Source organism: Athalia rosae, chromosome 5 (genome assembly GCF_917208135.1).
Source record: "Athalia rosae chromosome 5, iyAthRosa1.1, whole genome shotgun sequence".
Lineage (NCBI taxonomy): Eukaryota > Metazoa > Arthropoda > Insecta > Hymenoptera > Athaliidae > Athalia > Athalia rosae.
In genome coordinates, this window is record NC_064030.1 from 11,791,324 (window position 1) to 11,814,259 (window position 22,936).

General features: G+C 39.3%; 2 protein-coding genes across 2 annotated transcripts; one reads left to right on the forward strand and one right to left on the reverse strand.

Moving 5' to 3' along the window:
- Positions 1–2,127: 2,127 nt before the first annotated feature.
- Positions 2,128–13,656, reverse strand: LOC125500919 (putative nuclease HARBI1). Its single transcript, XM_048655133.1, has 2 exons — positions 12,841–13,656; positions 2,128–3,098 (listed from the first exon to the last, which is right to left on the reverse strand). Exons 1-2 carry the CDS (start codon positions 12,862–12,864, stop codon positions 2,415–2,417), a joined length of 708 nt encoding a protein of 235 aa, XP_048511090.1. The 5' UTR covers positions 12,865–13,656; the 3' UTR covers positions 2,128–2,414.
- LOC125501081 lies at positions 10,321–19,678 on the forward strand. The gene is made up of 3 exons (XM_048655979.1): positions 10,321–12,707; positions 17,875–19,023; positions 19,056–19,678. The coding sequence occupies exons 2-3, from the start codon at positions 18,787–18,789 to the stop codon at positions 19,671–19,673; spliced, it is 855 nt and encodes a 284-aa protein (XP_048511936.1). The 5' UTR covers positions 10,321–12,707; positions 17,875–18,786; the 3' UTR covers positions 19,674–19,678.
- The last annotated feature ends 3,258 nt before the right edge of the window (positions 19,679–22,936 follow it).

Below are 22,936 nucleotides of genomic sequence, written 5' to 3' on the forward strand. Positions count from 1 at the left end.
TATCTATGTTACTACTAACAATAAGCTGTATACCCTTGAAATATGAGGTATCTTCGAGAGGATGCAGATGTTTGCATAATTTTTATACTTGGGGTCTAGTGAACTCTTTTACATTATTCGAGTACAACGTTTTAGAAAAGAAGAAACTTAGATCAATAATATATCTGTGATGAAATTAATACTGGAAAATGTGCTTCTTTAACCTATATCGTATTTCTGGGTTTAATGGCTGAAATTTTCAGACATATTTTTTCTCGATTACGAATCGATAAGCCTATCATAAATGGATTAGGGTTGCCCCAAAAAAAAACTGATATTTCTCTTCCTGCGTCTCCTATGGAAATGTATCACACATGTTTTGAGAGCCTCCTCCGAAGATCAGCTCAAACAGATAATTTTTAGGGGTCACTCAAGATTTCTACACAATTCACAAAATCGTGCAAAATTAATCTTTTTGCGGTTTCTTTTCTTAATCGTCTATTGCATTCTATGTTATGTGACAGGAAAGTATTTCACCTCGACGTCCACGCTAGAATCGACTCCCTGAAACGGTATTATTTCCCCTTGTGTTTTGTCCAATACTCGTTATCCGTAATTATTGTAAGTTGATTAACGTAAGGGCAATTCACGCTAGAATAAGTGATCGCAATTAAAACTCGCGCCGCAGTTCCACCACTCCACAAGCAGAAATTCGTCTACCTGTGGGGTAAAGTTCAAAACTAATAGGAAGACACGACACTTCTCAATCGTCTGTCATTGAGAAGGCACGTAATTGTTGTCCTCTTGTCCGTCTGTTGTCAGGAAGGCCCGTTCGCGGGGAGTCAAAATTTTGTCAGTTAACCGTCTCAGATTGCTGGCAATTGTATTGAAATTAATCTTGAAAATTGATATCGTGAATTGTTACCGAAATATTATTGTCAATGATTATTGGATTTAGTGTTGTGATTAGGTGGAATTTCTTGCAATACAACTCCACTACGAATAAAGTGAGTGAGAAACAAATTGTCAATTATAATTCTGTCTATCTTGCAAATTATTTCTTTGGTCCACCAACTGAATCCACCCTGTGTTGTCTCATGTCTCTAGTCTTCAGAAACGTGTAGGCGTAATCATAAGAAATTAGAATGGTTATCAGTTAGCCCTAAACTGATTGGCGCCCAACGCAAAATAATTTAATTAAGAATTCGTCAAAAGAGCCTTGTCAGCCGTTGGACCACGGCCGCGGCAAGTGTGAACTCTGTTCTCATCAAATAGTAAGAGAAGCGAGATAATCGTCGTCCTTTTACGCCCAAAGTGGCACAGCCGAAACAGAGTATCTGTCTCAGTTATAAACGATAAAGATACCACAAATATCCAGTAGATACTTCGATTTCTAAAAGTCACTTACAATTTTTTATCCTCCAAGGTAAAATACTTAAGATGTTTTCGAGCGACCTTCGAATCTAAATATTAACGAACTTTCAACTCTTGAGGTTGATATATAAAAGAATAGAAAGATAGATATGGGACATTCCACGTGAACCGGATCAGTCATTTCTTAGATATTTTTCTAATTTGGCATGTCGATTGTCCATGGGGAGTTAGATTTTTGTGCCGAAGGATTTTTGAATTAGTGTAAATTTCGATTCATTATGAACAAACAGTTGGGCGGACTTCGGTTTATGCGCTTCCGCTTTTACTGCTCGTTTGAGCTTCGGCCGCTAGGGCTGAAATGGCGCTGGTGAAAATTCCACTACCCAGAGACCCTTCACTGACCTGTCTATCAGCGCCGCAAGCATTACGGTCGGGAACTAAACTTCCCTAAACGCTACCAAAGTAACTACATGCTTATACCAGCGAATAGGGGGGAGATTGCTGACCGGCAAACTCGGTTTGTATGAATTATCAGCACTGAGTTATAATTGAAGTATGCTAATAGTTAATCTCGTATGTTTTTAAGCAAAAAAATAATTGCAGAACATCAAAAGCTGGGATTATGTGTTGTAGAACAACATCCGTTGATATACCTATATTTTGGCAAAAATGAATTATTTCTTGATAATATGTGATTTTTCCACAGTCACAATGGATCTCATCGAAGCTGAATACCCCATCAACGATGTGGTGTACACTATCGTCGATACAGCTGATATTCATCAGAGAATCCGAACAGGTTTACAAAATTAATCATTCATCATTCTCTTCAATAATAATTACACTGCGCGTAAAAATTAGTGTAAAGTTAAACTTGCATGTAAAGTAAAGAATAAGTTTATTTCCAATTGTAGAGCCGGGATTCGCAGAAGAATATGTTGCCACCAATGGCAATTGCTTAGAATTCCAGCTGTCAAAAACATCGGGTGACCAAGCTGATTTAGGTAAGACAACTCACTTTATTAATTTTCTGATTCACTGTAATAATTCACAGAATCATTTTATTTAGCATGTGCACGGAATTTTTGCACGAGCATTTCCATAATTCTGCTTCTTTTATGGTTTCCCAAATTCTTTACATTGTTATTAATATTATTATTTTCGTTATCCGCAAAATCTGCGTTATTCATATCCTCGATATCGAACTCTTGAACATGAGGTTCATGCATCAAAATGAAATTATGCAATACGCATGCTGCTGCGATGATGTGATTTAGTAAATCCATATCAGCAATATCTATGTATTTCAGTCTGCGAAATTTTCCTTTCAACAGAGCGAAGCTTCTCTCTATAATCGATCTGATTGAAGAAAATCGGGTATTGTACCGGATTTGTTCTTCAGTTAGATGCCCATTATCTCTAAAGGGAGTCAATAGATTTTCGTGGAGTTTGTAAGCCGAGTCCCCAATCAAGTGTTGTCCAGGTGGAATGAGCTTTCGCTCTGTTACATTTTCGCACAGTGGACTATTGCGATATATTCGCGCGTCGTGTACTCTGCCTCGTGAACCAATAAAAATGTCTGTAAATATTTGTCTATCGTTACAAACGGCTTGCAGTACTACACTGTGGAATCCCTTTCGATTATAATAGTCAACTTCGTTGTAGGCTGGTTGTTTGATAGGGATGTGACTCCCGTCTATCACTCCAACTACCCCGGATATTCCTCGAGAGCGTTGTTGAAATTCCTGTAATGAAATAAAATTAAAAACTGGAAATTAGTGTTGCGATTAGTGATTATACAGAAAAGGAAACATGATTCAAATCTATTTCAGGTACATTCGTCTGGAAACGGAATAATATCCTGCTACTTTTACAAGAATATCGGCTCAGAGCGGACAAATTCCGTGATGTGAAAATAAAAAAAAAAGAGTTGTGGAGGAAAATATGTTTGGAATTTAAGAAGAATGGCTACCAAGTTACAGAGGATATTTTAGATAAGAAATTTAGAAATTTGAAGGAAACGTACATCAAAATTTATGATAATAATAAAAAAAGTTCATCCGGACGGGGGAAAGTTTCCTGGGAGTATTTCGAAATTTTCGATGAAATTTTTTCTGAGAATGATTCCGCATCTGTCGGAATTACCCTGAGTTCGATGACATTTGAAAATGCTTCAGCATTAGCACTAGACGCTTCCCACGCCGTACATGCGGTTTATGAAGACTGCGACGTTGTACCAGAAGAAACGCTGCCTTCCACTGAAATACCTGGAGAACTAGTGCCTTTGACCACGAGCGAACAGGATTGCACAGATAGTGCAGAGAGCAGGCGGAAAGACCCATCCACAATGCGACAAAAAAAACCGGTCAAAAAAGACTTGCGGAATATAGGCTAAAGATCTTACAAGAAGAAAAAGATAGGGTAGCTGAAATTAAATTGCTTACAAGCAATTGAACGGAGTAATGTCATCCAAGACGAGCGTAATAAAATAAAAAAATTATTAGTTCGACAGGAAGTCCAGGGAAACGTTTCGTCCGATGATTGTGAACTTCTCAGATATCTAGTTCGTAGGTATGATACAGTGACTATTGTATAAACTTTATTATAAACTGGATAATTTGAAATCCTTTAGTTCAATTGTTATTGATTTTAGAGTTGCGTTATATCCCATCAAAGTATTTCGATGTAAAAAAAATAAAGTTTGAACATATTATTTGCTATTACTCACGCATTATAACTTCGAAATTTGAACACTTACTCTGACAATTCTTGATCGTTCGTCCGCATGCTAACCTAACCTAACCTTACCTAACCTAACCCAACGCTAGTCATCGATCACCAGCATCGAACAACGCTCCACGGAGGCCCACAGCTCACTCTCGCCACCATTCGCCAACGCTATCGGATCATCGGTGGAAAAGTGCCGGTTCGCTCGTTCATCCATCGCTGCGTTCCGTGCGCTCGTCAACGTGCCGCGCTCAGCTCCCAACAAATGGGCCAGCTCCCTTAATCTCGCGTCTTACAAGCAAGACCCTTCCTGCACTCGGGCGTCGACTACGCAGGCCCCATCGCGATTTGAGCATCTCGCGGGAAAAACCCCAAAACCTACAAGGGCTACATCGCTGTCTTTTTATGCTTCTCCACATCAGCAGTCCACCTCGAACTAGTCTCGGACTGTACCACCGAAGCCTTTCTCGCAGCATACAAACGGATCACCTCGCGGCGTGGAATTTGCGCCACGCTGGCAAGTGATTGCGGAAAGAATCTCGTGGGTGCCGATGCGGAACTTCGTTGCCTACTGGCGGCACCATCGAAAGAATCCGCTCACATCGCAACCATCCTCGCGTGACACGGAACCCAGTAGCGCTTCAATCCTCCATCCGCTCCTCACTTCGGGGGAAAATGGGAAGCCGGGGTAAAATCAGTGAAGTTTCACCTCAAGAGAGTCATTGGCGAGTCCAAGCTCACATTCGAACAATTCGAGACCTTTCTCGCACAAGTGGAAGCCACCCTCAACTCGCGACCACTCTGTGCCATTTCGGACGATCCCACAGATTCGGGTGCCTTAACGCCAGGGCATTTCCTCATCGGCATCGCGCTAAATACCGTACCAGAACCGTCTCTCGCGGGCACACCAGCTCAACGGCTCTCCCATTGGCAACACTCGCGCCAAATGCTAGAGCATTTCTGGAGCCGCTAGAGTACGGAATATCTCCAAACGTTCCAACATCTACCGAAATGGCAATCCATCAACGGGAACATTCCTATCGGAGCGATCGTCCTCATCAAAGACGAAAATCTACCACCATCAGTCTGGCCACTAGCACGAGTCGTCGACGTCCACCCCGGAGCCGACGGGCCTAGTTCGCGTTGTGACTGTAAAAACTAAATCATCAGTGCTCAAACGACCGATAGTGAAACTGTGCGTGTTACCCGTAAAACCTCAAACCGAACCCCTCAAGGCGGGCGGCGCATCTTAATTTCGCAATCGTCAACGACAGCGAGGCGGGCGGTATGTTCGGACAAAGTTTTAAGTCGGACTTGGTCGGGTCAGCTGGACGGCCAGCAGTAACGCATGTACGCACTAACACCGCGTAATGACGCGCGTCGAGCAACCGAGACCCTATCTACTCTCTACGGACGCTACTTGGTGTACACTCGGCGACGGCATTCACGAGTCATTTTCGCGATGATCGACACCGTTAAAGAATCTGGAAAAAACTCCATAGCTTCCCCATAACACGGCAAAGCGATCGAGTAAGTTCCAGAGATGTGTTATTTCTCGTTTTCGGGATATGGCGAATCATAGCACGTCTCACGCATGACTTAGCAGTACGACAAGGGTTGCTACCTGCACGTACCTGTACTTATGCAGGTAGCAAATTAATCCATTATGCACCTGATTCGGATTAATCAATAATTCTGCGAATTGTGAATTTGTTGATTGTGTTATTTCTTTTAATTATTCAAACAATACGAACACGTGTTTCGGAATTTCGCATAAGATAATTCAAACATGATGCAAATAAATTCGCTAAAATTAGGTCCGTTACATTGCACTGCATTATTGATACCCTATTGATGGAATTTGACCAATTACATGGCTTATTATGGTATTTAATCACTATTCGAAACGAATATAAACCCCAAACGATTCAAAATTTATAACATTCAGTCTAGTTCGAGTGTATTGACAAGTGCAAGTATCTTATTGTTGACACCCGAATTCTGTGTTTTGCAATAATGGCTGGAACTATCAAACGATGCTGCAATCCTTTTCCTGAAAGTGGCCATAATTGGCGGAGGAAAGTTATTCCAGTTTTATCCACATTAGCGAAGAAGTTTCCCAACCTCGGAGATTATTTGTGTGCGACTTGCCGAATACAATTGTATGAATGCAATGAAATCAATTCGGCAGATAACACACAGGTAAGTATCATTAATAATAATAATAATCTCCTGGATGACTGTCATTGCTCGGTTTCGCCAATAAGTCAACCGGACAGTGAGGAAACGTTTTTGTAACGGTGATTTCGGGAAAAAAATTGCTGAATGACATGAAACAATTATTCGAAAACGCCACTTGCTCCTCTGACAAAGTAAAATATCTCACAATGACACCTCGTAGTTGGAGTATCAGAAAACTAGAGTTAGAATTTAATACTTCGTATAGAATAGCTCGGAAAGCCAAATCATTACAAATTGGGTGTCGATTCGGGGCTTCTCCAAACCCAAGACCGTCTCACACTCTTGACAGTGATGTTGTCTACCGAGTATCAGAATTTTATAAATCCGATGAAATAAGTCGAATCATGCCCGGTAAGAAAGATTTCGTGACTTACCGCGATGCTAAAGGTTCGAAACACCGAATTCAAGAACAATCAGTCCTATGCAATTTGAAGGAAGCTTACGCCGCGTTCAAACTAGAATTTCCGAATGATAAAATCGGTTTTACAAAATTTGCTGATCTTCGCCCGAAAGAATGCATTTTAGCCAGACCAACAGGAACTCAGACTGTTTTTGTTTGCAAGGTGCATCAAAATGTCATACTTATGTTGGTAGCGATAAATTCAATTAGCAAATCATTTGAACGAAGCTATCACGATTTACTTGAGCAGATATCGTGTGCTTCTCCGAATCACTTGTGTAACCTACAAGAATGCGATAACTGGCTGGGTTTTGAGGTGATTAGACGTGAGATGGAAGAATTATTCGATGATGATTTCGTCGAAAAGATTACTTATCAACGTTGGACTCATACCGATCGTTCTGTTTTAGAAACTCTCCAACTCTCCAACTCGAAAGGGAAGCATTCATCGAGACGTTAGAAGAACAAACTATGGCCCTTAAGAGAGATGACTTCATCGTTAAACAGCATAGCGTATTTTTGAAAGAAAAAAAAAAAATCTACAACCAGGGGAAGTTTTAGTTCTGTGTGACTTTGCGGAAAACTATGCATTTGTTATCCAAGATGAAATCCAAAGCTTCCACTGGAATAATAATCAAGCAACCGTTCATCCTTTTGTTGGGTATTGTTTAGAAAATAATGAATTAACCCATAAGAGCTTGGTTGTAATATCGGAAAATCTCAACCATAATACAGTCGCGGTTCATCTTTTTCAAAAGAAACTCATCGGTAGGCTTGTCGGGTTATTTGATAGGGAAAACATTAAAAAAGTGATTTACATCACGGACGGTTCTGGCACACAGTACAAAAATAAAAGTAATTTTATCAACCCAACTCATCATTACGAAGACTTCAATATTGCCGCGGAATGGCACTTTTTCGCAACCTCACACGGCAAAAGTCCATGTGATAGGGTTGGTGAGACAGTAAAAAGATTTGCAGCCCGTGTTAGCTTACAACGACCAAATTACGACCACATCCTGACTCCCAGGCAATTGTTCGACTGGAGCGTGAGCGCATTAAAAAATATATCATTTGATTATTGTATCACCAGCGAACATGACGATAAAGAAAAGTTGTTAAAGTTAAGATTTAGCCAAGCAATGACCGTAGAAGGCACGCGACAATTTTAATCTTTTTTACCACTATTAACAAAAGCATTAGAGTGTAAGATTTTTCCTAATTCAATTGATTCATGTATCCGTAAGTCTACGCGCTAAATATTTTCATTAAACGTTATACCATATTACACTTATTACTTATGTACAGTCAACCCTCCTATAACGCGGTACTCTCAAAACGCGGTTTCCATATAACGCGGAGCTGAAATTGCGACAGCCCTCCTACAGCGCGGTTTCCGCTAGAATTATCAATGAAGGAGGTTATTCACCTGATCAGATTTTTGACGCCGATGAGACGGCATTATATTGGAAAAAACTACCATCTAGGACCTCCATTTCGAAAAATCAAAGGGGTGCTCAGGGGTTTAAACCTTCAAAAGAACGTATCACCCTTCATGTGTGCAGCAATCTATCAGGGAGCCTAAATCGTTCTTCAACTCCCCGTGTAATGAAAAACATTAATAAGAGCCAATTGCCTGTATTCTGGCGATTTGATAAGAAAGCTTGGATGACTCAAGATTTATTTAAGGATTGGTTTTATAATTGTTTTATCCCGGCAGTAGAAACCTATACGATGGAAAAAAATTTGTATTTCAAAGTTTTATTGGTTATTGATAACGCTGGTTGCCACAACATAGAACTGGACCACCCAAATGTGAAAATTGTCTTTCTTCCTCCTAACTGCACGTCATTAATACAACCTTTGGACCAAGGAGTCATTCAAACTTTAAAAATGTACTATGCACGCCAACTTTTCCAAACCATTTTCGACAGATTAGAAAATAGTGAAAATAAAACTCTTACTCAAGTGTGGATGGAATTTTCTATTTTAGATTGTATTAGAACCGTGTCATCGGCTTGCGCGGAAATTAAACCATCAACGCTTAATGCGTGTTGGAAACCTCTTTTACCTCAAATGGTTCAAGCAATACAAGATGATTCTACAATTTCACTCCCAGTTACAGAAATAGTAAACATTGCTTCTCGTTTAAACGATGAAGAATTTGCAGTAAACCATCAGGATGTAAGAGAACTAGTACTCGGGGAAGAAACTTTAGATGAGGAAGAACTGATGGAATTAATTGATGCACACACCTCAAATGCATTGGTAAACGAAAATAAGGAAAACGAATGGGTGCCAAACCTCGATTTACAAGATGTGAAAAAAGGGCTAAATTTGGCTAAAGAATTAGAACTTCATTTCATTGAAACTGATTATTCAACGGTGCGCAGCGCAAAGTTTAAAAGAGAGTGAAATTGCTTAGCTCCCTATAGAGAGATTTTAGTGGAGTTAGAAAAAAAAGCTACAATCGAAAACCAATGTGAAGATCAACCAAGTGAGGAAGACATTTTGCCCATTAAAAGAAGGCGAGTTAGGCGACTCATATCTGACAGTGAGGATGAGTGTTGAAAGATTACATCATTTTACAAAAGTCTTTTTTTTGTTTTTGTTGGAAAACAGTTTTTTAGTTTAGTTTTTGTTTCATTTTTTTCATCATTTCCTTATATGAACTCTTCAATTCAATAAAAATAATTTATAATTTATCTTGCCTTTTATATTTATTGGTCTCCATATAACGCGGTACGAATGATGTGATTTGTACTTATTCTGAGTCTCTTGTAGCGCGGTTTCCATACAACGCGGTAGACGGTTTCCATAGAACGCGCTACGAATTAGCCTGGTTTGTACGGTTAAATCCGAGTTTCTTGTTTCTTATAGCGCGGTTTCCATATAACGCGGTACGCACTCACCGCGTTATAGGAGGGTTGACTGTACTTTATTTCTAGTCCTCAATGAATCCAGCTTCCATACTGTGTACTTCGTAATATTTTGAATTACAATATCCCGAAAACGAGAAATAACACATCTCTGGAACTTACTCGATCGCTTTGCCGTGTTATGGGGAAGCTATGGAGTTTCTTCCAGATTTTTGAACGGTGTCGATCATCGCGAAAATGACTCGTGAATGCCGCCGCCGAGCGTACACGAAGTAGCGTCCGTAGAGAGTAGATAGGGTCTCGATCGCTCGACGCGCGTCATTACGCGCATAGGCGTCGACGAGCTCGAATTCATGCGCGCCGCCAACTTTGATGATTTTTTACTCGGAAACGAAGCCAAACGCATCTCTGAAATTAATTCACAGGCTGTAGTATAGTTCAAAGTATATGTCAGTATTGTTTTTAAATTTTTCGGTGCTATCCGTCAGTGTTTTAAAAATCATTTAAAAATTCATTGTCAAATAAACAAATGATAATGATACTTTTCCGGCACCATTAATTTTTTTTCCAAATCTATGGCCTCATCCGCGTAAATTCTAGAAAAAAAAGTTGTATCCAACATCATTTCTGACGAAGTTATGATTTTTTCAAGAAACCGCCTCTCTATTTTTCGATTGTTCATAATGAATCGAAATTTGCACTATTTCAAAAATCCTTTCGCAAAAAAATCTAACTTACCGTGGACAATCGACATGCTAAATTAAAAAAATATCTGAGAGGTGACTGATCCGGTTCACGTGGAATGGCCCATAGGTATATGTTTCAGTTGATAAGACATATTTCGACAAATATTTGACCAAATTTCCTGTACTGTGAATATTTTTTTTCAAATTTCAACAGTACTGTTGTTCATGACATAGTGTTGTGATGAAATTTGGAAAGAAACCGAAATTCGGAAATGTTGATATTACTGAATTGTGTCGTAAATTGCAATTTTGTTGATGTACTTCAACATAAAAAATACGATAAAACTAGTAAAAATTGAAAGCACGAAAATTTGTATCCAAAACATGAAAATTACGATTATTTGGTGTTGAAATTTTGCAGGAACGGTTTGAAACTCTAATTTTTTAATATCTCAGTATTTTTCGTATCAAATCCGCAGTAAACGTAAATAAATCTAAATCAAGAATTAAATATGGTCGTTTTCCGTGTTTTTTTGCTAAAAATAGGGTAAACCTCACGTTTCAATGATTACCTACATTTGATACCCGCTATGAAAGAACAAGTTGTTCCGATCTACATTTATCTACTTTACAATTACCTTCACGTAATTGAAACGCTCTCAGCGATTCAGAGAAGATTTTTTTTTTTACTCACATTTTTGGTAATTTCGTACGACATTCGACACTATTGTGTGAACACATTTTATAAGACATTTTCTTGGACATTTCGGTGAGAAACCTACTCAAAATGACCGGTTTCTATTTTTTATATGACGGTTTTTTGATACAAAACTCGCAAAATTCAATTTCTACGTGGTTCTCGGCTCCGTCACTGTTCGTCAAATAAAATATATCTTCCGCACGAGAAGTTTGTCGCAGGAATAAATAGAAAGCCAAGACGTTGCACTTGGATACAAAACCAGAAATAAAATTTCCCCGTTCGACTAGCAGTGACTATTTTAATAATTACCGAACTGTTTTCAAGATATTTTCAGATTTCGTTTTTCATGAAACTTTTGCTAATTTTTTATGTTCAAGTCGTTCGCGTAGTGGTGTAGTGAGTCTAAAAAGCCCGAACCCCCGGATCAACATGCTGGACCGTTAGTAAAGAAAAGTTGCAATCCAATTTCAGAATATCAGAGTTACCATACTTTTAGTATCTCGAGCAACCAAAATTGAGCGATAATTTTTTTCACTTCTATGGATTTTGAAATGTCTCCAACTTTCGGTCAAAAATTTTTAAATTTTTTGGAAAACTTGAGGATACTTTCCGGAGGAATACCCAAATGTCGAGGTTATCAATTCTCGCCGAAATCCCAATTTTTATGGAATATGCTACTCAATATCTGAAAAGGTTCCACTCGCGTGAGACTAAATGGAAACTAATCACCATTGATCACAGATCACCATACGATAGCTTCTAACCAAGGTATCCGCCTAAATTTTTGACCACAAAAGTCTCACTACGGAAAAGCATGAATGCCCCAGTTATGGATAAATGGAGGAATATATCTTACCTTTGTGCCCGATATTTATTGCGGCTCCGACGCGGTACCGAATACCAGCGTGAATTAATTCGCTTACCAGGCATTATTACACAATCAACAATTCGTCACTTTATTTCGATGTAACAAGTGATCACCGTTATTAGTTCAGACATTACGCTAACAGTCCGCGGCGCTGAACTCCGGCATAAACAAACAATCTTATTCGTTCGTGGTTCAAACGATAACGGCTGTGATTGGGCGGCGCGTTCGCGCCACCATTTTGATGCATGGCATTGGCTTTCGCAATGCACGGCAGCGATGCCGTGGTGCAAGGTACCTGATTGCATTATTCGGAAGTACTCCGGAAGCCATTCTGGCACAAAACCTTGTGGAGTGCAAGTGGTGAAAGTTTACGGCGAAAAAAGTAAGTATTCGTTACATATTTATTGTATTTATATTATGATATGATCCGTTAGGTACGTTTTGTTATTGGAATACGTAGAATGAAGAAAATAAATAAATAATATTTCTGGCGTTCGGATCCAGGCAAAACTTGAATTACAATGTTGTATTAGACGTATGTACGGAATCTGTTACGCGTTCTCGAACGGTTTCTGGTTAACACGTTGGCTGCCGCGCAAATTTTACGTGACTTGCCCGAGGCGCCAACATGTATTTTTCATTATGCGATGCATGTTATGTGGAAATTTTATATACAATGGATAAAGTAACTTGTACTAACATGTTTTATGCACTTGTCGTGGTGGGGGTCACCGGTGACCCCCAAGGCGCTGAAGACCGTGTCTGCGATTTTCAATTGTTCCAAACTGTTACGCTTCTGTTTCTAAGCAGTTAATGTCGTTTTTCAGTCTCGTTCAGTGCTTCCGACAAGTAGGTAAGTAAATACATATAATATGTGGAATTCCACTGAGGCGCGAATAATGCACGAATTGTTTCTCTGTAAATAACAAAGTTTTATTTATACCCAAAAAATATGCACAATGATTTGATTCAGATGTTAATCTCACCTGTAAATAACAAAGAAACAACATTCAATGTTATTATTCACGGAGATGTTACTAGATTATTTTTACACTTTTCAGTTCAATCTGTTGCATGGCGTAATAGATCATACTGATTATTTGCACGTGTTATCTTATTTCTCTCACGGTAGATTAGAGATCTAACTTATCGATATCACTACGCTTGGTGAAGATGTTATCTTTACATACATTTGTTATACTCTGTCACTTTATATAAGTTTTTACATTCATCAAATTTTTCAATTAGCCCTTATAAATATGGGTTTAACTGAAGATTATGAGTCAAGCTCATCATCCGACAATGCAGTTTTACGAAGATCGTACAAACGAAATTGATTACTATCAGGTAGCGTGGAAAGTTGATCAAGTAGTTCATCAGATATGATAAGAGTTTCCGCACTACGCCGGCGCCGAATTGACTCAGTGGCTCTGAAAGTGAAGAAGACAATAACAATGAAGATGGCATACAAGAGGAGTTTGATACGAATTGGTGTGTTCTTGTGGGTAATCAAGTCAGAATCACATTTTCGAATTCGACCAGAATTAACATGTGCCAAACGGAGAATTTTGATTGTACAGAACCACATAGTTTTTATTTTCTTTCTGTCACGGATGAAATATTCGAAACTATCGCAAATCAAACGAACATCTATGCATCGCAAAGAAAATGCGAACAGCAATCTTATCGTTTAGATCAATGGTATGAAACAAATTCTAACGAAATAAAACGTTTCTTTGGACTCATCATGTGGATGGGATTGGTGCGATTACCAAAAATTGATCTCTATTGGAGTAAAGATGAAAGATTTAACACGTTGAGTGCCACGTCAGTCACCGGTGACTGACACCGACCTTTCCGTTCAGGCCGCGTCAGTCACCGGTGACTGACAGTATAAAATATGATAATAAAGGTAAAAATTGAACATTTTTTCAGAAATTTTTAATGAATTTTATTGAAACAAGGTAAACATAAAAAAGGTTGTCCCTCGCAAGTGTCACAAAATGTTATAACCTGTTTGGTCAAGTTTCGTGCTATTTTTCTGCCACTCTGTGCCGCATTTTCTTCATAGCACGATTTGCAATATTTTCGCACTGCTGAAACTACTACTACTTTGCCGTAGCCTAAGCAGAGCCCCGGCCCGAAGTGGAGTTCAATGTAATCTTATCTCTAGCGGGCCAAACTATAAACGAAACAGGCGAGGGGCCTAACGTGTTGAATGAATGCTTATATAAGCATTCCCTTTCGAACAGAAATACCTTCCATTATGCTAAAAAACAATGGCCCTAATACGTTTTAAAATTTCCATCGAGTAAATTCTAATTTGCCAGTATTGCGCTTCGCATTGCTGCACTACGATACCTGCACGCGCGGCCTGACGGGGAAGTCGCTATAAAACCGCGTGGCACTCAACGTGTTAATCTACCATTCGCACGTAAAGTCATGTCAAGAAATAGATTCGAAATACTCTTGCGATTTCTTCATTTTAATAATAATGAAGAATATAATTCTAGTGATAGATTATATAAAATTCTTCCTATTATTAATTATCTAAACAATAATTTCAAAAAATATTATAATCCTGACGAAATACTGTGCGTGGACGAATCATTAGTGCCGTTTCGGGGCCGTATAATATTTCGTCAATACATAAAACAAAAGCGGCATAGATATGTCAAAAAAGTTTTTGAATTATGTAGTGGGCCGGGTTACACTCATTCATTCCAAATCTATGAGGGCAAAGATAAAAATGCTAAGCGAACATCTAGGAATAAATCATCTGAGGTTGTGCTATCTCTTTGTAAAGAGGTTTTGGGCAAGGGCCATACGATTTGTACGGACAATTATTACACAAGTGTAGAATTGGCAGAGAAATTAACTTCAATGCAGACGCATTTAGTGGGTACGCTGCGCAAGAGTCGACGAGGCAATCCAAAGGAAGTAGTGTCCTGAAAATTGAAACGTGGACATCGCGCGAGAAAATGAAAAAGGTGTAACTGTCTTAAAGTGGAAAGATAAAAGAGATGTACTGATGCTATCTACGAAACATTCTGCTGAAATGATAAGTGTACTAAAAAGATCCTGCTCATATGAGAAACAAAAATGGTAGTAGACTATAATGTAGGGAAATCTTCTGTTGATTTGTCTGACCAAATGGCTGCTTATAGTTCGCCACTTCGAAAAACTATAAAGTGGTATCGAAAATTGTTCATGAAGCTTTTACTCAATACTTGCGTTGTAAATTCACTGGTGTTATACAAACAAGTAACTCAGAAAAATATTTCAATCACCGATTTTAGAATGAAGTTAGTTATGTATTTAGTAAAATGTTTTGATGATGAAGATTGCACTTCAACAAGCAATTATGTACAGAAAAAACGTCGTCATGAACTTGAAAGGAAATCGAGAAGTATGCGAAGTATAAGGCGGTTTTGCAAATTATGTAAAAAAATTCAAAACAACTAGGAAGAACGAGAGCCAAAAACACCACTAAAAAAGTGGCGACATATTGTGCCGATTGTTCTGGTTCACCATTTGCTTACCGTGTTTTAATGTAACTCATCGTTACGCGAACAAATAATATGTATATATTCTTTGCAATAAAATTATTTTTACACGTTCTGTACGGCATTAATTTCTTCGAAGCATTACAGAAACAATGGTATTATTTAGAAATTTGTGAGTATCAATGTTTACCCTAATTTCGTATTTCAACTATTGGTCGCGCCGCCGGTCACCGGTGGCCCCCACGGCCCTGTAGACAAGTCGAGTGTCGGTCACCGGTGACCCCCACGGCAGCCAACGTGTTAATGCACGTGTCTTTCTTTCGCTAATTTGTAACATCTATATTTTTGGATATGACGTGTTCTGTTTCAATCAGGAACACGCTTTATGATAATCGAGCTCGATTTAATATTTCCTCAACCTATGATCGATTTCTTTTGGGCGTTGACGACAAAAAAACAAATTTTTCACCTATTGACCGCATGTGGTTTTCATAGTCGCGAACCATTCGTGCGTAACGACAGAACTACGTTGTCGACTATACATATGTATATCGCACAAGCATACTTCGGGCGTATTCCGGAATATACCGCAAGTACTGCGAGTTTCCCTTGTTCCCTCCTTGCACCCGTTCATTTGCTTATCTATCTGTCTCTCCTTGACACGAACTTGCCCTACTTCAAGTATATTTCGGAATGCACCCTTCGTACACCTTCCAGTATACTGATAGTTGTCGGCATAATACCAGATCCCGAATTATTTATTGGTATCATTTCACGTATATTCCAATTCGACGTGTGCGCGATGACAGCGCCCCTAGTGGCCACAACTATTTAGGACTTGTCATCTGTCAAATCATGTCAACTAGATGTTATGATATCTTTGTGATATTGATTTTTATTTATTAATTTATTAGTTATTTAATTTTTAAAAAATACGAATTTATAAATAAAACGATATTGATTTAATAATAAGAAACTTTGTTTTGGATTACAAAAAATGTGTTTTATTTACGACATAATTCTTTCCACATGGATTCTAACTCGAGCAATATCATATGTTTGTTGAGTTTCTTCTTTAGTAAATTCATTTTTATTTTGTAGAAATGGTGGCATAACTACTTTAATTTCTTTTCCACTGGTATCTATGATTTCTTTAATTTCAGGAAAACCTTTATCAGCTAGAACTAAGTCTCCTATTTCTAACTTGTCAAATAATCCAGATTCATCAGTCATTTGAGAATCAGTTTTCCTTCCACCAACTACTTTAGATTTGAAACAAATTAATCCTCCTGGTGTAATTCCTATGACGACTTTTGCAGTAAATCCTTTTTTATAATGTGAGTAACAAGCGACACGATCATCTACTGCTGACGGTACTTCAATTCTAAATTCAGTGCAATCAATGATTACTCGTGTGTCACTGTATGCTTGTAACAATTAATTCTTAATTGTAACCAAATAATTCTTTTATAATAATTTTGATAATTTTATAGTTGTATTTCAATCAGTATAACGTGGCAATACGAATGAATATATAAATATCATAACATTGATCATTTCTTAAAATCTTTACGTCTGACTTTACATAGGTCGCTTTATCATTTTTTTTACAATTTTGATAGTCAAATCTACCTCAATCGCCAGGACCCCTTTCTTTGTCTAACCCTTGGTTCAATAAATAATAATAATAATATGTTAACAATACAAATGATCTCTGAATTGAGATGTCGTCAAATATAAAAATATGTGTCAAATGTTAAATCGTATTGTTATACGCACCTCGTCAATTATATTTTCATACAGTATATACTTATGTCAGACGATTAGGTGTTGACGGGTCGGCGGTCCTGGACGAAAGAGAGCTTAACTTAGTTCTTCTCTGGGGACATTGTTTCCCTATCGATCTTTAGTATACAGTCGACCATATTTCATGCAAATCGATACTCTTATATTTCGGCGGGGTGCCACGTCACATTTTGGATCACAAATATTTCTACATGCTGGACGAAAACAGTCAGGCATTGTAGCTTGAACAATAGCTTTATTCGGCCAAAAGACTAAATCAGCCGTTGCAAATGCTAGATCTTGTAGAATATGATAAAATATTCTTGAGATTGTGGTTCTATGTATGCCAAACAATACACTCAATGCTGAAAATGTCAGTCCAGTTTTGAATTTCATCAAAAAAATCAAAAGCCGGTACTTTTTGGAAACTGCATATATCCCAATTGTCTCTTCTTAATAAAATATCAAAACTTTTGAATGACACACCAGCGAGATCTAGTAGTTGTTGGTCATTCTTAATTGATGAAGCATGTACTATGACCCATATCGCAAATTTTCACGTTTTTACTTCAAATTATAAAGGAAGTTATGCAAATAAAGCAATTTGAAACTTGACAGCCCAGAATGAATTCACATTTCTGCCACATCGTGAGCTTCGATCGATTTGCCGTCCCCCATCACCCACTTTGCACATAGCGAATACAATGTATCATTCGAATTTTCTCGCAGATGGGAACGACTTTATCGAGAAAAGAAGCTATATATGAGGGTCTGGCAGAGGCGGCGGCTCCGACCGCAGCGGAGGTGGCAGCTCCGACTGCGGCGGGGTCGTCGGGCGAAGCGGCGGCGGCGGGGCCCCAGGTGGATGAGGTGGCAGCTCCATCCCCTGGTAAAAATAATCATTTCCACGTGGATTTCTTCATGTTACGAAGGCATAGGAAGCAAGTCTTTAGCTTGTGTTTTTGGTATATTGTCGTGCCTTTCGTCAATCCGGAATGCGTACCAATTTTTTCTTCGCTATATTTTTATGGTCTATGGAAACACCAGTTATTCTTTCGAAGAGTTCAGATATTTAGGGGAGAGTCGGGTAGTATCGGACAGCGGGTAGTATCGGACACACCGTGATTTGACGATTTGTCAACAGATGGAGACACCTAATGGCACTCAATATGAAGACTTTGATCGATATATCTCGCGCGTGCTTTTTCGGAGTTCAACTGTTAAACAAAAGTTGTTTTTAGGGCATTTGTTTATTTTGCAGATGGCGAGTGTATGTCACAAGCAATATTTAAAGTGCTACAAAATCTCCATAGTAAGTATTTGCTATGTAATTTTTTTTGTTATCCGTCCGAAATTACCTTGAAAACATGCTGGTAAAACGATGATACTATAAATTTAGTACTGTAATCATCATAACGTAAACAATATCATTCGGTGATTCGGGTAGTACCGGACACATGTTTGCGGGTAGTATCGGACAAAGGAACCTATGTTTAAAAAGTTGTATTTTAGCTATGATCAAAATTATTCGGACCAGATGACAGTGATAATAATTCGAATGCAGGTGATTGTAGTAAAAGGACGCCAGTGTACTTATAATAGCTGAATATTTTTTCCAGAAACAGTAAGAAGTTTGGAATTATGCCCAAATTTAAGTCCAAAAATATTCGCGGGAAATGGGCAGAAGATGCAATGAAAGCGGCTGTATCAAGTATCCTGACAAACCGAAAGACACTGAGACAGGCCACAGTAATTTTCGGCGTCCCGAAAAGTTCCCTGGGAGATCGATTAAAAAAATTAAAAAGGGAAGAGGAAATAACAATGAAGCCCGACATGGGTAGATTCAGACAAACTTTTTCTCAGCAGAGTTGGTTCGACACATAAAAGATTTGGACACTCGATTGATGCCACTAGATCGAATGGAATTTTTGAAGTTGGCATTTAATTTGGCTGAGGCTATGAAAATTTCTCATCGTTTCAGTACGGCATCGAAGAGCGCTGGCAAAGATTTTTATTATGGTTTCATGAAACGGCACCCTGAACTGTCTTTACGAACTGCTGAATCAACAAGCATGCAACGGGCTGTTGGTTTCAACAAATCTCAAGTTTCTCGATTCTTTGAACAATTAAAAACGATGTTAGATAAATTCAACTTTCATCCATCAAAAATCTTCAACGCTGATGAAACTGGTGTTTCAATCGTTCACGCAAATGACGCCAAAGTGATATCAGTGAAGAGCAAGAAACAAGTAGGAAAACTAACTTCCGGCGAAAGAGGTCGCAACATCACCATAATGCTTTGCATAAATGCTCTCGGAGATCATTTTATTCCACCTTTATTCATATTTCCCAGGAAAAGACTAAATACTCGACTTATGATTAACGCTCCAGAAGGAAGTCACGGTGCAGTGCAAGATAATGGTTGGATCAATGGTCCCATTTACTTGAGATGGCTTCAAGAGTTCATCAAGCGTGTACGCCCAACTGAAAAAGAACACGCCCAACTGAAAAAAAACCTGCTTTATTGATAATAGATGGACATAGCAGTCATAAAGAACTAGACGTCATTCAACTAGCACGTGAGAATAATGTTCATATGATCAGCCTTCCGCCGCATTGTACGCACAAACTCCAGCCCCTGGACGGAACTGTAATGAAGCCTTTCAAGAACGCGTACAACGAAGCTTGTCGGGCTTGGATGCGACGTCATCCGTTTGCACGAATTTCTGATTATGACGTAGCTGGATTGGTTAATCAGGCTTTCACAACAATCTGTCGAATGGAATTAGCAAAAAAGGATTCGAATGTACAGGCATTCACCCGTACAACCCTGATATTTTCAACGACTTCGACTATTTGGGATCAGAGGGTCTTAATATTTCAGATTCTCTTCATAGAGAAATTCAACAAGGAATTGATACCCAAGCTCATGATACAGAAGTTGACAACCAACCACGCACTCGATCGATGACTGCATCACCTGTTTCGAGGCTACCATCTACTGAAGGGTCATCTCCGAGTATATCTGAACCACAAATTTTACCTCTTCAAAAAATAATCCATGAAATAATGCCAGTGCCACTTGCTACCGAACGCAGACTGAACGTCAGAAGAAGAAGAAGCGCTAAGAGTGAAATTTTAACTTCATCTCCCTACAAAAATAATCTAGAAGAAAAAATTCGTGAAAAAACCGAAAAGTTGCAAAACAAAAAACCAAGGAGTAAAAATAGTAAGAACGCCCTGCAATTCGAAAATGAGAATGGGTGCACTGTGGCAAGGAAGTCAAATTCGAAACGTAAGAATACACAAATTGATGAACCGAATAAAAATGAAGAAACGAAATGTGTAATATGTGGAGAATCGTTTGAAGAAGATTGGATTAGGTGCGATTTTTGTCTGGGCTGGGCACATGAAGAATGCGCTAATACGGAGGGCGACATAACCCAATATAAATGCGACCAATGTTATAAAACTTAATTTTTTTGTTACCATCCGATACTACCCGACAACTTTTAGAAACCCTCAAAAAATGAACATTTTGTTTTTATTTGTCGTTAACCTGTTTATGAATTAGAAAAAAATTAAATATGAATTTTGTTGAAAACCAACCTCGAACTATTTATTGACGCATCACGATCCATTGTTTAAATAGTTTTCGAAGAATTATATTGAAAAAAGCTTAAGTGTCCGATACTACCCGACTCTCCCCTACGCGATTCCAATAACAAAAAAATCGTGACTCTTCAAAACCAAATTATCGACGGAAAATTAGGTAGCACTCAGCTTCCCAATTCGATTAATCTTGATTCAGTAGAATAAAACTTCATAATTTTTTGTGTAGACTAACGTTTTTAGGAAGAAAAATACGAAAACCCACGATTTCATGTTTTCTAACATCGCTTCCTAGTTCGCACTTTTGGATAACATAATCTAATATTTCCATCTTTTCAGGGCCCTCCGTGTTGGAGCCAACAGCACCTAGAGCTCCTTATAATCATTTGATAACCGCGAAACACAAGTGTGATGATCACTTAATTCAGAGACTCTGTAAAGTTCAGCGCAAGGTACATTCAAACGAGCAGGCGCTTTACCGAGTGCTCGAAAGCGCAATGAGGATTCGCGTTTTATTGAACAACACACATATCAACTATATGACAGCAAATGCGGAATCTCATCGCTATCGGGGGCGAGCTTTCATTCAAGCCTGACAAAATACAAAAAGTTATGAAATCCCACAAAAGGCACCTACGGTGCACAAAGTTCGCCCAGTACATCAAATGTTCAACAGTAATTAACATCAGAATATGTATATCTAATGATTAATTGGAAGAATTCATGAATAATAGGAAAAAAAGAATCTAAATTAATTACTGTGCCAAGTACATACTGTAACGTGGCGTTTTCAGCCCCGTTACTACGGCACCCAAATCTCCCGGAATTTCCTCCCGTTTTTCGTTAATAATCTAGAAAACTGCAGCACACCGAAACGAATCACCAAGGCTAAATTAAAATAAGAGGTATTCCGTATGTTAAGCTAATTTTCGTTGTTGTTCCGAATATTCTCTTATGTGACCTGGGAAAATACCGACGAGTTGAGCCAGGACGACCTACGAGGACCTCCCGGGCCCTTTCCTCCAAGGGTACAACTCTGACGTCATCCGTGCCAATCAGAATACCGATGTGCACTCTCCCGCGGTGGACCGGACCACCAGCTGATGACAGCATCGCCAACATCTCCCGCCTCCCGATCTACCGAATCGCTACCGGCGTATAGGACCGCAAGACGACCCGTCTACGATCTCCCGCTAGACGATAGGTGCGTAAGACGCTCTGCTATCGACGAATGGATGCTACGGAAGGCGGCGTATAGGGTGGCATCAACCGAGTAGTGTCACCTCCCGTCCCGTAACTTACTGGCCAGGAGCCAGACCAAAATAACATCTACCGTTCCGGAACTGATCCCGTCACCGGGTAAAACTTGGTAACCTCCCGAGATGACGTTCTGCCTAGGAAGACATGTAGGAGCCGAGGCACAAGTGAGCCCAGGACTACATTTCGACTCCCGAGACGACATAGGATAGAGATGTTTCTCTTAGGATGCGGACTCCAAGTGCCTGAGTCGACGCAGCCTTGGATGGCCTTCTGAACGCAGACAGCCAGCCGGTCAGTATTCAAAAGCGAGCGCGGCCGATGAGGAAGCATGGATGATGACGTCAGAGGAGAGGAGAGGCGCCGAATAGGCAAATTCAATTGTCACCCGAAGAATTGCGCCCTACACCTGTGGCCTAATTAGGAGAGGGAATCGCCAATCCGGACGATTTCCGAGTAAGAAGATCCTGGACACCGGCGCTCAACTCGTCCTACTCTACGAGATACCGTTGACCAGACAGGACGTTTTGGCTAGATCCTTCCTCACCAATTCAGATCTTCCTTTGCCGCTTTCCCAAATCTACCGTCTCTCGCTACCGTTTTTCACCTAACGCTACCGCTACCGTTGCACTTTAGATTCACTCCTATCCGCCCTTTAGTTCTCAGTATATTTAAATCTAGAGCCAGTTAGAACATTTGTATTAAGTTAGAATCAGTGGGTGCCGAACTCCTTCGATAAGGTAAGGTTTTCCACCTTCCGAGAGAGGCACGAAGTAGCCACGTGGGGATTGCAAATTGCCTAAAATATTACGTATTTTTGTTTTATTGTTTGGTAAGTCGGTGGGAACTAGCCCCACCGCAGTTTATTTTGTGTGTAAGTCAGTGGGTAAAAGGCCCACTGCATCCCGTAATTTGATAAGTC